Source organism: Phocoena phocoena, chromosome 4 (assembly GCF_963924675.1).
Source record: "Phocoena phocoena chromosome 4, mPhoPho1.1, whole genome shotgun sequence".
NCBI classification, from domain to species: Eukaryota; Metazoa; Chordata; class Mammalia; order Artiodactyla; family Phocoenidae; genus Phocoena; species Phocoena phocoena.
Genome location: NC_089222.1, coordinates 77878365 through 77894101, shown reverse-complemented (window position 1 = coordinate 77894101; position 15737 = coordinate 77878365). Strand labels below are relative to the sequence as shown.

The window sequence follows — 15737 nt, the reverse complement described above, 5'->3', positions numbered from 1 at the left end:
TCTGTTTTCACCTTCAAATTAAAATTATTGAAGGTTTGTATAAAAAGAGCATTAATAAAGTTATTTGGAGTGGGGTGCATTTCTCTAAACATTCTTCTAAGAATAAGAATGGTGTCCTTATTCAAAGATTTCACTATAGATTGGGTTAATAGGCTATTTATTGGCTAATCTGGGATCCTAGCCACTATTAATGATACACTTCTAGGTGAAATTTTTTTCTCTGTTCCAAAAAAGTCATGTATTTTTTTTAAAAAACTTGACATGAAACTCATTCTAAAATTGAGGACTATTTCTATTTTAAGTGTTTCTCCAGGAATTACATAGCAGATAATTTTTATTTTATGCTTGAGGGCTGTTATTAACCAGTCTTAAAATATGTAATTTTTAGTTAAACTTAACGTTTCTTACATTTTTTTCTTAGATTTTAACTTCTTTTTAAAATTAAAGAATGAGTCTAGATTTTGTGTTAATTTGCTATATTTTACCTATCCCTCAGTATGCCAGGAGTATGACTCAGGGGAGAGAAACCTTTAAATTATAGTGGTAAAAATTGTTCCTGTGGTTTGGAGTAATCCACCAAAAAGATAAAGCAAATAAACTGGTACTCATCCAGCAAGAGAACCTTTTCCTATCTACTCCACAAAACCTGTGTGAAGAGCTGACAGATGTGTGAAGCTTTGTGGAAGTTCTTCAACTACCACTGAGAAGAGATGCAATTCCAGAGTTGATACTCATGAAAGACAACACCCGGAATATCCATCTGATGTGACTCACTGCTGCTCTTATGAAACTAAAATGTTTGTGTTTTTATTTTAGTGACATTGTATGCCTCCTGTATTCTCCTGGGAGTGTTCCTGAATAGCAGTATACCTATATTTTTTGAGCTTTTTGTGGAAACTGTCTACCCAGTTCCAGAAGGAATTACTTGTGGAGTTGTCACTTTTTTAAGTAATATGTTCATGGGAGTACTTTTGTTTTTTCTCACATTTTATCACACAGGTAAGAAATTTGACTTTTTATTTACTATCTAAATGTGTTAGGAGAGAGGTTTGTGGCACTGATGTATAGGGGATTTATATGGAGAATTCCCACTAAGGCAAATTACTTTATTTGAGCTTTCACATGCGAAGAAAAGAAAATATCTTCTGTTGCTTTTCTTGAAAGGCATCCAGCCTGATGGAATGCATCCTCACTGCCCCCACCCCCACCAAAGTTTCTGATTTAATTAACTTGGGGTGGGGGGTGGCAGCATTTCTAATTTTAAAAGCCAACCAGCTGATTCTAATATGCTGGTTCTCATTGAGAACCACTGATATCTTGCTTTTAAAAGAAATACTTCAACTCTATTGTCTTAACATTAGGTAGAAATTAAGGTCAGGCGTATATATGTAGTTTAAAGCTTTGCAGATGAATGAGAGATCACCCAGAGAGTGGATAGCCTGTATAGGACAGCTCTGTCCAATGGAACATTTTATGATAACAGAGGTGCCCTTTATCTGTGCTGTCCAGCACAGTAGCCACTAGCCCATGAAGCAAATGCAGCTAGGGAACTGGATTTTTCATTTTATTTCATTTTGATTAATTTGTTTACATTTAAATTGCTACATGTGGCTACCAAATTGGTCAGTGCAGGTATAGAGAGAAAAGAAGGTTGCAGTTAGAACCCAGGGGTGCACCTTTAAAGAAGGGGGTCGTCCTTGCAAAGGAAGAAGGGCTGGGTTCCTGAACCCAAGTAGAGGAGTTAGCCTTGGACGAAAGAAGGTGGAGATAAGGCAGTGTGTGTGGCATAGAAGCAGAGGCCTGTGCTGAGCACGTTGTTGAGGGAGCTTCTTCTTGATGGCACCAGCTTTTGGCTTAGAAGCCAGTTCATCTATGAAGAGTTGGTGGGAAGGTAGTGGAGAAGGGGCTTAAGGAGAGAATGAAACTTTAAAATAGCTTTTGAGGGGGTGGGAGGAGACGCTGCAGGGACAGCTGGAAAGCTCGCTGGGCATCTTGAAGGCAGGCCCCACTGGTGTTGAGGTCTGCGGGTTTGTAGTGGCTCTGTTTTGCAGTTGTTTGGTTTTCTCTGATATTCTCTTTTCCGTGGTCCAAATTCTGTCTCACTGTTTTAGAAAATTGGGGCACAATTATCTAGACTTCTTTTTTGCATGTTAAAATAAGGATTTATACTTATTTTATACATCTAGACTTTTTAAATTTTATACTTGTGAGTCTTAAATATAAATCTTTAATTAATTTCTACTAGGTTTATATCCCATTTTATTTCCTTGTCTTAAATAATTGAATATTACTACATTTTTTTTCTGGTTGCTGTTTTCTTAACTACTCATCAGATACAGTAAATTTGGATAATTTGTACATGGAAGAATCTAATTTATAAGACTTAAATGTAAGAAATGCTCTAAAATGTGACACTCCAAGAGACCTAATTGTTTCTAGGAATTCTGACAGGCTTATAATTGCAATAGTAGCCATGATAACCACCTTGACTGGAAAAAAAATTTTTTTGAAATATTCAAAGCTGATGAAACAGAATTTCCCTGGGTTTTGGACAGCTTTTGACATAGCACTTTCACCTAACAGCAAAGAGCGTCCAAATGATATATTAATTTCGTAATATAATTAACAACAAACTAGATCATTTCTGTCCATCAGTAATACAGGTAAAGAAGGTTTCAACTCTGCTAAACCTGATATACATTTGGTTTATCCTATGAAAGAGAGTGACATTTTCGAAGGCAAGTGATATTAATAAAGTCAGACCACTCTTCACTGTCCTCCTGGAAACGTGTTTCCATTAGGGAAAATGCCATCACCAGGTATAGAGTCTTTTCCTTCAATTAGTTTTCTAAACAGAATCACCTAACAGTTATTACATTATCAGCTTTAACCCACTTCAGCTGTGTCATAGTTGAAACTAGGCAGCTCAGTGCCTCTCTTTTTTTGCCTGGTAAAGTATCAGAGATGGCTGTTGCCCTTAGAGTTGTAGAAACGGTTTTCCAGCTCAGGGACACAGGTGGGCTGAATGGTCCTTGCAGCCCGTCTGAGCATGGTTTCTCCTGTTGGATGGAAATTGTTTTGTCTTCCCAGCATTTAAAAACAACAACAGTAGATGCCAGATCATGTTATCCCCTAATAGACCTCTTGCACGTGGTCTATAGAATATAACAAACATGTATTTATTGGTCAGTTTAAAGCAGGAACTACCCCTGTGCTGTCTGACTGTGGAGAAGCCCAGTGCACTCCTACCATTGTGCCCAGCAAGCAGTGTCTCTATCACTCTCCTGGGTCTTGAGTGTGCAGCTTCCAGTTTGTTCAACAGAGACTGGTGTCTGTACGTCAGCCAGTGCTCACTCCTCATTTTGCAGATTTATAGTGACCAGATACAAGCAGACATTTTTGGTTCTTTGGCACAGGCAGTGGAAGAAACAGCACCATTTCTGCTAATTTCTATCTCACTGATACAATCAAGGATTTATCTAGCTGGGGGGAGAAAGCTTCCCTCTTCTCGGTTGGTTTCTGATCATATGTTCTTATACATATCTATGTAGATGTTAAAGGTTTCTGCCTAAACTCCGTGAGTGTTGTGAAAAATAAAACTTTAAATAAAAAGTAATCTTAATCGAACAGGATGGTTTTCAGGACAAAAAGAACCTCAGTGTGTTTTGACATTTTAGAGTTAATGAGAAGATGAATGTAAAAGAGCTTAGACCAGGGCACAGCTGGCACTCACCAATTATTAATTATTATATAATTATTTTGTTTCCTTCTGAATAATTAGCTGGGGATGATAGGAATTTAAACATCTAGGCTTCTATTTTAAAGAGATGCTTTTATGTGCTTATTTGTCAGGCGTATAATGAATACACACAAACATACCCCACAACTCTCTAAGGCTAAAAAGTTCCTAGAACTATGAAAACTCTGTTGAGATTCTTTCACTTATAATTAGTTGATCTCGCCCCAAAAGTCCCACAGCAAAAGTCCACATGCCTTATAGCTGAGGTATGATGATACCTAAATTACAAATCTGAAAACTGTATAAAATTATTTCCTAAATTTTTAGTTCCGCAGCCCAGTCTGCTAAACATTTTATATAATGAATTCCCTTCCATTAGAGCCAGTGTTTGAATGTCATAATTCAGTCATTTTAAACTTGAAAAACTCACCCAGAAGTTAGTTATGTGTCAGAATTCAACTATTAGTGACATGATTGGAGGGCTTGATTTTTAATCATCATAAAGATAGGCTTTTTTTTTTGCGTGGTACACGGGCCTCTCACTGTTGTGGCCTCTCCCGTTGCCGGAGCACAGGCTCCGGATGCGCAGGCTCAGTGGCCATGGCTCACAGGCTTAGCCGCTCCGCGGCATGCGGGATCCTCCCGGACCGGGGCACGAACCTGTGTCCTCTGCATTGGCAGGTGGACTCTCAACCACTGTGCCACCAGAGAAGCCCCAAATAGGCGGTTTTTTAGGTCACTTCTCAAGGAAGTACTAAACTTCCTGACTAGAGTTTTTGGTTTCCCACCATGTGCTATCTGGTAGATGACTACATCAGATGTGGCTTTTCAGGGCTGTACAGACTAACCCCAAAATGACCACATTAGAGTGCCTTGCCTGGCAAGATAGGCTCCACTGGTGATTTGCTTGTTGATTATGGCCATTGCCATCATTGATGGTGAATGTCACACAGGCTTCTATACCAAGGCCACTGGCCTATTTAGAGCCCTGGGTCACAGAGTTTCCCATGTCCTGTGTTGACTCTGCTTTGGGAACCTGGACCATGTCAAAGATTTCTTGGAGTTTTTCTGACTTGGGTTTTTTAAGGGCACTTTGAAAAAAAGTTACTTGCTCCTTAATATAAGCATATTTGCAAAACTGAGTTGCTTCCTATAATGTTTGCTTTGTGAATCTCAGCGAGTATTTCAGACAGCACAGTGATGTTTTATTCCAATAACTTCCCATACAAAATCAATTTGGAAATGCCGTTGTATGCTTTATATGCTCTGAAATGCATTCTAATGTTCTATTTTACAGTTTGTAGCTTGTTTTGTAGTTTGTATTGGCTGTTATTTTTTGTTGTTCTTGTTTTTCTAGAAGGTTTGCAGCAAGCTTTGGCTAAAAACGTTAAAGGTTTTACCTCAGTCCTTTCATTTTGAAGTAGCCAACCATGAATTTGAGGCTGCATTGTGTGCTGAGGAGGGAGGTATTGTCTAGTGGTTACCAGGAGAACAGGTTCAACAGATGTGGACTAGTGAGAAGTAATTTTCTATCTAAGAAGCAAAATAATGCAATGTGCTGGTCAAAGCTATCGGATAATTAACCTGGAGGGAAGGGAGCAGGGCATCACACTGTGAAATCGTGGTGTCAGCTGGCTTCTCTTGAGAGAGAATGGAGACAATTTTGTTCAATTACCATACTTTGGGTTAAATCACCAAAGAAACTAGAAGGTTGGTTCTGGAAGATAGTGTCTGGAACCAGACAAGTACTTGAAGCCAAAAGTGTGACATCACTGCAGGGAAAGATGACGTGAAGAGTAGAATGGTACTTCATCGTAATTAGTTCAGCCCCAGCGGAGCCTCACCATTTGGTACAGAGCTCTGAGTAAACTATAGCACCTGCCTCACTGGAAATTGGCAGAGTCCTCAGGCTGCAGCACAGGAGATGACAGAGAGCCAGCAGAAATGTAGAGGCAAGTCATGGGGGCTTGCAGTATGGATTTATAGTTCCTCTAGTGAAAGGCAAAGGGAAGGAATGTTGGAAAGCTGTGCTCACTTTAAAAGATACAAAAGAAAATGTCGATGGATAGGGACTCTGTTGGTTTAATTATGTCATGGCACTGGGCTCCAAAGGACCACAGCCAACTTTGCTCTGCCAAGTCAGACTGAACTTTTTTTTTTTTTTTTTTTTGCGGTACGCGGGCCTCTCACTGTTGTGGCTTCTCCCGTTGCCAGAGCACAGGCTCCGGACGCGCAGGCTCAGCGGCCATGGCTCACGGGCCCAGCCGCTCCGCGGCATGTGGGATCTTCCCAGACCGGGGCACAAACCTGTGTCCCCTGCATCGGCAGGCGGACTCTCAACCACTGCGCCACCAGGGAAGCCCCCAGACTGAACTTTTAAGCAAGCCATTTCCTGCACATTAGAGCCCCTTAGGTGTGGTTTATGTGAATGGTTTTCAGTGGGGACATGCAGATATTTCCATCCCTGACCTTTTTCTCTCTAAAAAGGCAAAAATTTCAAAGAATATTGGTAGTTGGTTAAGCCAGGTGAACTTAGTGAAGGGTGGATTTGACTTCTCAGAGAGAGGCACAATAGTGAAAAACAACCAACCAACAAACCATGACACTAAAGAGCAATTCTGAGTTATTTTTAGAGATTTCATCTGAACCCAGGTAGAAGGAATCGTTTTACAATTCTGATGAAATAAAGGTCTGCTTTGGCAATATTTGACTAATTTCTAGGTTTAAGGAGAGCTAGGACAAGTTGATGCTGCATGTGTGTTACTCTAGCTCCCTGTGAAATAGTCTCTAAAGTTTAGGAAACATCGTTGTTGTAGACTTCAAGTGCCATACTTTCTTTTAGCTATTGCTTAAAATGCGACCTTAAAGTAAAAAACGCTCAGTTTTAGTATAAACAGTATGCTGTTATCTCTATTTTACTACTTTTTCTTTTCGTATTTTTTCACTGCTTCTTTTTGCTTGTTAAAATTATCATCAGAAATCCAGAGGCTTTATGGTTAATATAAAAGCAGAAAATGCTTGGTGCGTCATTTCAGGGAATAAAGACAAGATCCCAGAGATCACAGCGTTTCTGAGTGTTTAGATTCTAGTCAATCCAAGTAAAGGACAGAAAACAGCTTTGCATGAAAATACCATTGAAATATACATCTTTGTTCTGGGCTATAGAATAGCATGTCTGACTTTGAAAATGTAGAAATTGAGAGGTTAGGGAGGCTGCTTTTGCGAACATATTATAGGAAAAAAAGGTACTTCAGCACCTTTTCTTACTGGTTGGTTTTCTGATTTCTGTTCCTGAGCATAAATTGCTCTTTTAGCCATATGAATTATGGATTAATCTAAAGCAGCAGCATAGAAATCTTTAGGATGATTTTTGAAGATTAAGGCAGTATTAGCATTCTGTAGAAGCACAGAGGGAAAATATAAACTTATAGCAGTGCCCAAAGGTAAAAATGTACCAGGGAACCTGCTTCCTTCATTTTTTGTTGTGTTTTTATTTTTTCATTGAAATTGCTAAATGGATATTAAACTAGAGAAGTTATCCGCCCCTCCCCCCCCCCCCCCCCCACCGCCAGCCCCTTTATGCCAAGAAGCTGCTCACTTCTGCATGGAAGCCTCAAGTCTGACAGAGGGGGTTGGGATAGAAGGAAGCTGAACAGATGCCTGGCTCCAAGGCCCCCGGAGCCAGAGGAAGCAGTTAGAGACAGCACAGTCGTCAGGGCAAGCATGTGTGTTTGGGTAGCAAGAGGCCCAGGATTGGCCTGTTGGAGAGTCCTGAATTCGTGAATGAGCATTTTTTGAAGAAGCACGTTCTCAGTTCCATTAAATTAAAAAACAACATTATTTGAATTGCCTGTTTAGATGATTCCTGTAAATCTTCTGGTAATTGGCGTCGTACATAACCGTTATGTTAGTAGGAAAAAAAGACTAGAAAGAAACCAAAGTATTCACAGTAGTTTCTCTGAGAGTAGAATTTAGGATTCAGTTTTTACATTTTACTTATTTTATATATATATATATGTGTATGTATTTTCTACCCTGTTTTACAGTGATTACTACTTGATTTTTTTTGCTGAGAATTAGATATTTCTTTCCCAAAAAATTTAAAAGTGTTATCTCAAAATTCAGGTGATTTTGTTGTTTGTCTTTCTAATCCATCAGATATTTCTAAACAAGGACAAGAGTGATGGTGATAGGGGGCACTTTAAAAACAAACTAACATTTAAAGGTGATTGATATTTCTTTCTTTGAAGTAATAGGTTTTTTTTTTTGGCCACCAAAGTCAAGTTGGGTTAAATCGATGAAAAGTCATTAACAATACTGATTAAAAATATTCCACAGGAAAGCCCTGTAACATATTACATGCATCACTTAGACTCCACATTTGTCACTGTTCATTGAAAGCTGGTTTTCAGGCCTCCCAGGGTGCATTTATTATAAGTGCTTTTGAATGCAAAGCAGGTTGCTCCCAGCATACAGGTGGTGTTCTGCTGGTGACACATGAATGCTTACAACTGCATGTTTTTGTCTTACAGAGTTGTCTTGGTTCAACTGGTGCCTTCCCGGGTCGTGTTTGCTCAGTCTCCTCCTTATTCTGTGCTTCAGGGAATCCTATGACAGACTCTATCTTGATGTGGTTGTCTCAGTTTAATAGCACAGACTTGAAGGAGTTTTTAAAAAGAGACTGGAAATCAATACTGCATACTGCACATTTGCTTGGAATTGCACATCTAACAGGAAAAAAAAAGAAGAGAGAAACTTCATTCAGAGGTTTTGTTAGGTTACAGATGATCACATTAATTTAATTACTGCTAGGTAATAATAATGTGGAACTTGAGTGATAATAGTGTATTTAAAAACTGTATCAATGGCATACGTGTGCCTGAGTCTGGGGTTAGAAGTGTGATGTCTTACACAGAAAACACTACCTAGGTAATTCCCTCTATGTTTTGTGCCAGTGCTAAACTACTGATTAATTGTAACTATGAAAAGAAATAAAGGGTGTCTATTACATGAAGATAACTCCTTCCCTAAGCCACATATCAGAAAAGGAAGAAATGCCACTAACTTCTAAAGAAGTTTAAACCCTATATCAGATTTTAATTATAAAATAGCCAAGAGGTGTATCAATGATAGATATTAGCCACCTGTACACTACATTTTTTTCTAATAAAGCCATTTCTTATATGACTCCTTATTTTTAATTAGATCAGAAACCTTTGGCCACCTTAATTATGGTGATCAAGTGCTTTCCAGTGACCGCAGAGCACATACTTTGTGTCTCGATCTTAACTTATCCTTGTTTCTGTGAAATACAATTTCATCTGCTAGGCTCTTAAATGATGATATTAAATGTGACTAAATGTTTAATACAGTCGCATTAAATGCTGTATGAAAAATGTAATTTTGTTCCGATTTAGCACTTTGTTAAAAGTGAAATGACAGATCCCATAGAACATCCCGTGTCTTCGGGCAGATATATATGTGGTGGCATGGGAGGGAAAATCCAGCACCAGCTGTTGCTTACCAAGGTTGCATTTTATTAAATGACCCTTGTTTGAAAATAACAATTTATAGCATTGAAACTTTCAGATCTATTGAGTGATTTCTGAATTACTTTCTTGTATCTCAATTCAGGTTATAAAATATTCAGTTCTATATAGAGTGTATATTTGAGAGGGCAGTGTTTTGCTGATACCTGCCTTCCTTCTGTGGATGACAGCTTTTTCAAAAACAATGCCGACTGGACAGCTCTCAGACGTGTATTTCACTATGACATAAAATGTGCTCTGGTGGGGTTATGATAGTACCACTATTCAGATTTACATAATTCCCCTCATGCTGGAAAATCAAACACTTTCTCAAAAAGTCAAGAATGATGTTTTATCTTCATTGTTCTCAGCTTCCTCCAACCCCCTCTCTCCTTTTTGACTCACTTGAAATTGTATCTTCATTGTCAGCTAAATATATATTTTATTTGTCTTCTTCCGGACAGCAGAGTGTAAGGCAGCCCCTTCTATTAGCCAAGGTGGTGAAGTATGGTTACGGGGACCTGGTCAGCACTTATTGACTCATCTCCACCACATTCGCACACACCATCACACACAGTCCCAGATACCCCTCCTTTCCCCCTTGGTAAGTTGAAGGCTATGCTTTTACTAACCTCGGTCCTAGAGGAGGATGCTATTACCGTCAGGCCTTCTAAGATCCGAAATTGTGCAACCTGGAAAGAAAACCCTCAAATTAAACATCTGTCTTCAGTCACCTTTAGACCATCCCCCTTTATAACCACCCTGCTAATAACTTAGCAGCCAGAACTGAAAGAACTGAGGAACTTGGTAAAGAGAAGAAGAAAACCTGTGAAAGCTAGGCTTAGTTCCTGTTAACTCTGTCGTTCTTCTCAAATAAAAATAAAAGGAAAGCAAAGCAGAATTCTTAAGGATAATTGAAAGCCAGCCGGTCCAGGTATCAATAGTCCATGACCCAGGTGCTAAAATAACCACCACCCCTTCCTGTTTAGAATGAATCTGGAAAGGTGAGGGAAGAATTATGATGCATTTGGTTTTAGTCAGAACTGTTGTGTTTGAGGACACTCCTATATAAAATTTTGCTATAAGACTTCTCATACAGAGCATTTTAATTATGGTTAATTCTACTTTTAACACATAGTGAAAAATAACATTAAAAAATATTACCTAAATGACTGATTAGTTCAAAGACAGACCAGATGGGTAGTGATTTTAAATTCTTGCGTTGTACCAGGCACCAACCACTGTTTTTAGCATCCGTGAGATGAGATGAGATGAGAGGTGTCCGTTTGTCTCATTTACATCCCCTTAACCCCTCCAGCGGATAATTGTTCTGATCACAAGCTGCAGCTGTTTTAAATGATCAAGATTTCATGTACCAAACCTGATGGAAAGAGAACCAAAATCTTCTAGGGGGAGGGGGAGGATTACACACTATTTACTTACCTGTATATTTCATAATTTTTTTTTTACTTTTGTATTTCTCACATGCATCAAAAGACCAGCCATAATCTTTGCACTTTATAAACAAACATTAAAGAGTCCTAATGAATTTTATAATTGAAAAAAATCTTAACCCTCTGCTAATCCAAGCACTCATTTTAGAATTTATAGGAACAGCCCCAGAGAGGTAAAGGATCTTGCCAAAGGTCACAATCCTAGTTAATGACAAAAGTAAAACTAACTAAAACCCACATCTTCTGACGCCCAAAGCAGTCTTTTTTTCTCTACCTCAGAGAATTGCAGCTTAATTTGGACATTTTGGGGTGTTCGTGAATACTCTTTCATGTTCAAAAACGATGGGGCTTAAGAGTAAGATACTGTTAAAATTAGGTGATTGCTTGATTTCTAAGTAAAATCCGTCTTTTTTTCTTCATTGCTATCCCGTTGGTGCTCTAACATCTCTAAGTCTTAGCTTGCAGTGAGTGACACGATCTGAAAAGTTTCTGATGAATAATTCAGTCCTCATAAACCAAGTCAACAGCATTATTAATTGGTAAGGACATGTTATAGTGTAAGTTCCCTGTGGCTTATCAGTGAATATTAAACAGTTTATGGGAAGAAGCATTTCTTAATATGGTCCCTGGTGGAGATATAGAACAGATAATTACATACACAAATGCATTTCACTGGAGGGTAGAGCTAATAAAATAACAAGAGGGAGTCAAGCACTATTTTGTATATTTAAGCATATATGGCCTAAGGGCCATGTTTTATCATAGATCATACATTCATGTTTAATTATTGAGAATGTTTACAGCTTGCCTTTCTAATGAGGGATTCAAGCGAAGAGATTTTAAATTGAGGGGATTAAATTCTCATCTACTCATCTTTTAATTTTTTTCTTTTTACTAAAATCTAGGCATTCATCTTGCTGTTTGCATAAGTACAAGCTTCACTTTAAACTCAAGATCAAATTCAAGTGCATAGTAGATGTTTTAACTTAATGTTAAAAATCACATTAATTCCACATTTGTCCCAGAAACAATAAGTACAGGAATTACTGTGATTATACCATATTATCAAGCAAGTGCAAAAGCTGTGACATGAAGAAAGTGTCCTATTAAAAAAGAAATATATAAAAAACTATGAGGAAATTTCATCAGACCTATTTCATAAATGTAGGAAAAATAGATTTCCACTTTAATTTGTATGATTATAATCATATAGAAAAGAGTGAGATAAAGCTTATTTCCATACTGTCAACAGTTTGCTAATCTGTTGGGAAATAAAAACAATACTGACGGGGGAGAGTGCTGGACCATCCCAGAAGAACAAAACTTGACAGGGAAAGTTTTAGGTGCTCTTTTAACAGCATCCATTGGGTAGTCTGTGCTCAGCAGTGGTGAGTGTCTGCTCAGTAAGCAGACATCTTGGCTATCCTGAGCACTCATGTCCTTTCAGGTGTCTTCCTGGTTCAGTTGGAACCTCAAACTTAGGAGATGACCTCTAGGAACTAATACTAAGGCCCTTAAGAGACTCTTGAGGGTGTCACCTCTGGCCAGGGGATGGGAATGATAGAGGCTGTGGGCAGAGAGTACAGGCAATGACATGCCCTAAATCTCTCCCCTGAACCACTTCTTTTTTTTTTTTTTTTTTGCGGTACGCGGGCCTCTCACTGTTGTGGCCTCTCCCGTTGCGGAGCACAGGCTCCGGACGCGCAGGCTCAGCGGCCATGGCTCACGGGCCCAGCCGCTCTGCTGCATGTGGGATCTTCCCGGACCGGGGCACGAACCCGCGTCCCCTGCATCGGCAGGCGGACTCTCAACCACTGTGCCACCAGGGAAGCCCCACTTCTCTTTTTATAAATAATTTTAGTTTGCTCTTGGTCAGGACTGAAACATCAGCCCCTTGTTTCACCTGAAGTTTCCTGAGGTTCTTCGCTTGTCCTCGCTGCCCCATACCTCAGCTTTCTGAACACTGGCATGAATCTGCCCTCTGTTCCATCCTGGTCTCCGCTTCCTTGAGCCGACTTCCTGGCATAGGCTTCTTTACCCTCAACGCCTCCCTAAGCTCCAGGGCCGAAAACACAGTCTCCTTCCTGCCTAGTAGTAAAGCCATACACCCAGGCTGCCCTCTCATGAACAGGATGCTAGCATGAGCAGAACATAAGCAAATCCAGGCACTCCAGAAAGATTTAACAGTTATTCTCACAGCCAAGTCGTGTAAGTTAGAATATTCCCCTGAAATGGGAAGGGAATTACAAAAGTCTCTAACAAGTTTCTTGTGTTGTTATTTCTTGTACTTTTATTTTTTTTTAATGCCTTTTGTTTCTTTCTTTATTTATTGGCCAGGTGGCATGCGGGATCTTAGTTCCCCGACCAGGGATCAAACCCGCGCCCCCTGCACGTTGGAAGTGCGGAATCTTAACCACTGGACCACCGGGGGAGTCCCTATTTGTTGTACTTTTAGAATGTGGACTAACTTGCCTTGTGTAGTCTTTCTCTTGTGTCTCGGAACCTGGTAGGCCTCAGACAATAGCCTTCCATCTCAGCCAACAACACTCAAAAAGAGAGCAAAAAGCTGCCCCACCCTAGGTGTTCTGTTCATTCAACAAGGGAGAATTAATTTTTTAAAAACAGCTAAAAAATGAAACAAAACATGAAATTCATTTCAGCAACCTTGGAAAAATGCTAAAAACACATCAAACCATTTTAGCTCGAAACATGCTACATTTGGTACATTGCGAGGCTTGGGGCTCCAGAAGGGATGCCAGAAGATCAGCCCTACAGCACAGCACTCTTGGGGTTCCACCAGGCTCTTCTAGTTTACAAGCGAGGCTTCTGCAGTCTTGATCAAAATGGCAAGAATGACTTGGAGGCACTTTTGATTTACCTTAATGTTAGAAAATGATACTTTTTTAGACTACAATTTAATTTAGACTTCCTCTAGTTCAAATTGGCTTTCTTCCCATTTACCTGAAAGAACTGTAGAATCAGAGATGAGGATTTAATCCAACACCCCATTTTACAAATAAGTAAATAGAGAAGATTTCAGGTTAAATGACAGCTCAGTTTTAGCACATCACTCGACTCCTACACCAGCATTCTTTCCATAAGTGATCAGTGTGTTAACCAGAAATAATTTAAGTAAAATTTCTTTCAAATTTTTGAAAATTAAAACACGTGAGTGTATACCCATTATAAAATACCAGTACAGAAATATAAAGTGAAGTCTACCTCCAAACATATGCTGGTTGATCCATTCTCCTTTTCAGAGATAATCCCTATGTGTCCTTTCAGAAAATTTTCTATGCATTTACCTACATCAAGTATAAAAACAGAGAGGATTTAAAGTCAAGTGATCTCAGGAACTATTTCTTAAGACCATGTTGGCGTTAACACTTGGGCAGGAGTTTCTGAGCTCCTTATTTTTCTCCAAGACAAATCTGTATCAAACGTAGCAGTGGTTAATGGAGACATTTTACAGACCTACTTATGTGCCATCAAGCTCTATCATATTCTGAAGTTTAAAGGTGAACTTCAATATGCAATATTGGTTTTCTTATTGGAAATATAGACAGTTTTTAATGCTGCCAACTAAGGTTCATGCCCCATGAGAGAAGAAAATGAATGATCCACCCCCAAAATCCAAACGGGTTTTCTTGACAGGGTTTTCTTGGCTGTCCATCTCAGCAGAGGCACGCCATACTGTAGAAAGCAGAAAGTCGAGAAAGACAGCTTATGCCATCCCTTTTTTTTTTTTTTTGCGGTACACGGGCCTCTCACTGTGTGGCCTCTCCCGTTGCGGAGCACAGGCTCCGGACGCGCAGGCTCAGCGGCCGTGGCTCACGGGCCCAGCCGCTCCGCGGCATGTGGGATCTTCCCGGACCGGGGCACGAACCCGTGTCCCCTGCATTGGCAGGCGGACTCTCACCAACTGCGCCACCAGGGAAGCCCTGCCATCCCATTTTTTAAAAAAAATAATAGCTAATGAAGATTCTGGTAATCCTTAACTATTTTCCTGGTCACCTTCCTTAGCTGTTCTAACTTTCAAGCTACCAGTAAAATTGATGAACTGCAGTAGGACAAGAACTTAGCTTTGTTTGGTCACTTCTTTCTTTCCTGCCATCTTTCCCATCAGGCTTTCCCCTTTCTGGTTCTATCTTCCTATTTATTTCTGACTATGCTTGGAAGCAAGCTGTGTGAAACCCACATTGTCTGAGTTGCCCATATTATTGAAGAGAGCTGGCCAATTTCTTCATGAACTAGACTAGAGAGGACAGAAAAAGAGCCCTAGCCTAGGAGCCCCAGGGCCCAGCTCGTGGCCAGGCCTGGTGTCTTCAGCTGTTTGACCCTGACCTAGTCCCTTCATTTCTCATTTACCCACAATTCTAAAATGAAGGAGTGAACAAAGATATTCCCTAAGGTCTCTTCCAGTTCAGAAATTCAGGTCCATTCTATTTAAATATTAGGAAATGACTGATGTACATGCACCTGTTTGTGCAGTAGCCCTCCTCCTGTGAGTCCCTACACGTGAACACATAGACTTTTCCACCACACACACATTCAGCAACAAGAAGAAATGGCTTCTTCATTGCCTGTGCTAGAAGATAAGCTATAGGTACTGTTTATTTCCCCAAAGGACCTTATATATGAAATTTAGCATTTATTAAATTTATCAAATGTGATATGAGAAAATCTGTCATCTGCTGTTGAGATAGCATCCTGGGAGCCAGGTCAGAGTACTGCATTTGCTCACTGGAGTCAGGACAAACCAGAAACCCATCCTTTGGTTTGGTTTGATCCATCGTGAGTCAGCAGCAACTTGGCACCTGTAGAAATCAAACTGTTGGATCAGATGGTAAAGCTGATCCTTGAACTGATATTTCTAGAGTTACACCACCGAACTGATATTTCTAGAGTTACAGCACCGAAGAATTGTAAGTTGCTCTGCAACAGTGTTGTCTCTAATGGCCAGATTCTGCCAGTAGAGCTGTGCATATATCTTTTATAGAGTGAGAACAGAGGTTT

The 15737-nt window shown here is 39.7% G+C and overlaps 1 protein-coding gene across 1 annotated transcript in view; it reads left to right on the top strand.

Moving 5' to 3' along the window:
• The window catches only part of SLC49A4 (solute carrier family 49 member 4), an 86859-nt gene extending 78472 nt beyond the window's left edge, over window positions 1-8387 (top strand). Inside the window, exons 8-9 of the mRNA XM_065876987.1 lie at window positions 817-999; window positions 8272-8387. Of these exons, the coding sequence (XP_065733059.1) occupies window positions 817-999; window positions 8272-8387 (299 nt within the window). The remainder of the gene's footprint in view (window positions 1-816; window positions 1000-8271) is intronic.
• The last annotated feature ends 7350 nt before the right edge of the window (window positions 8388-15737 follow it).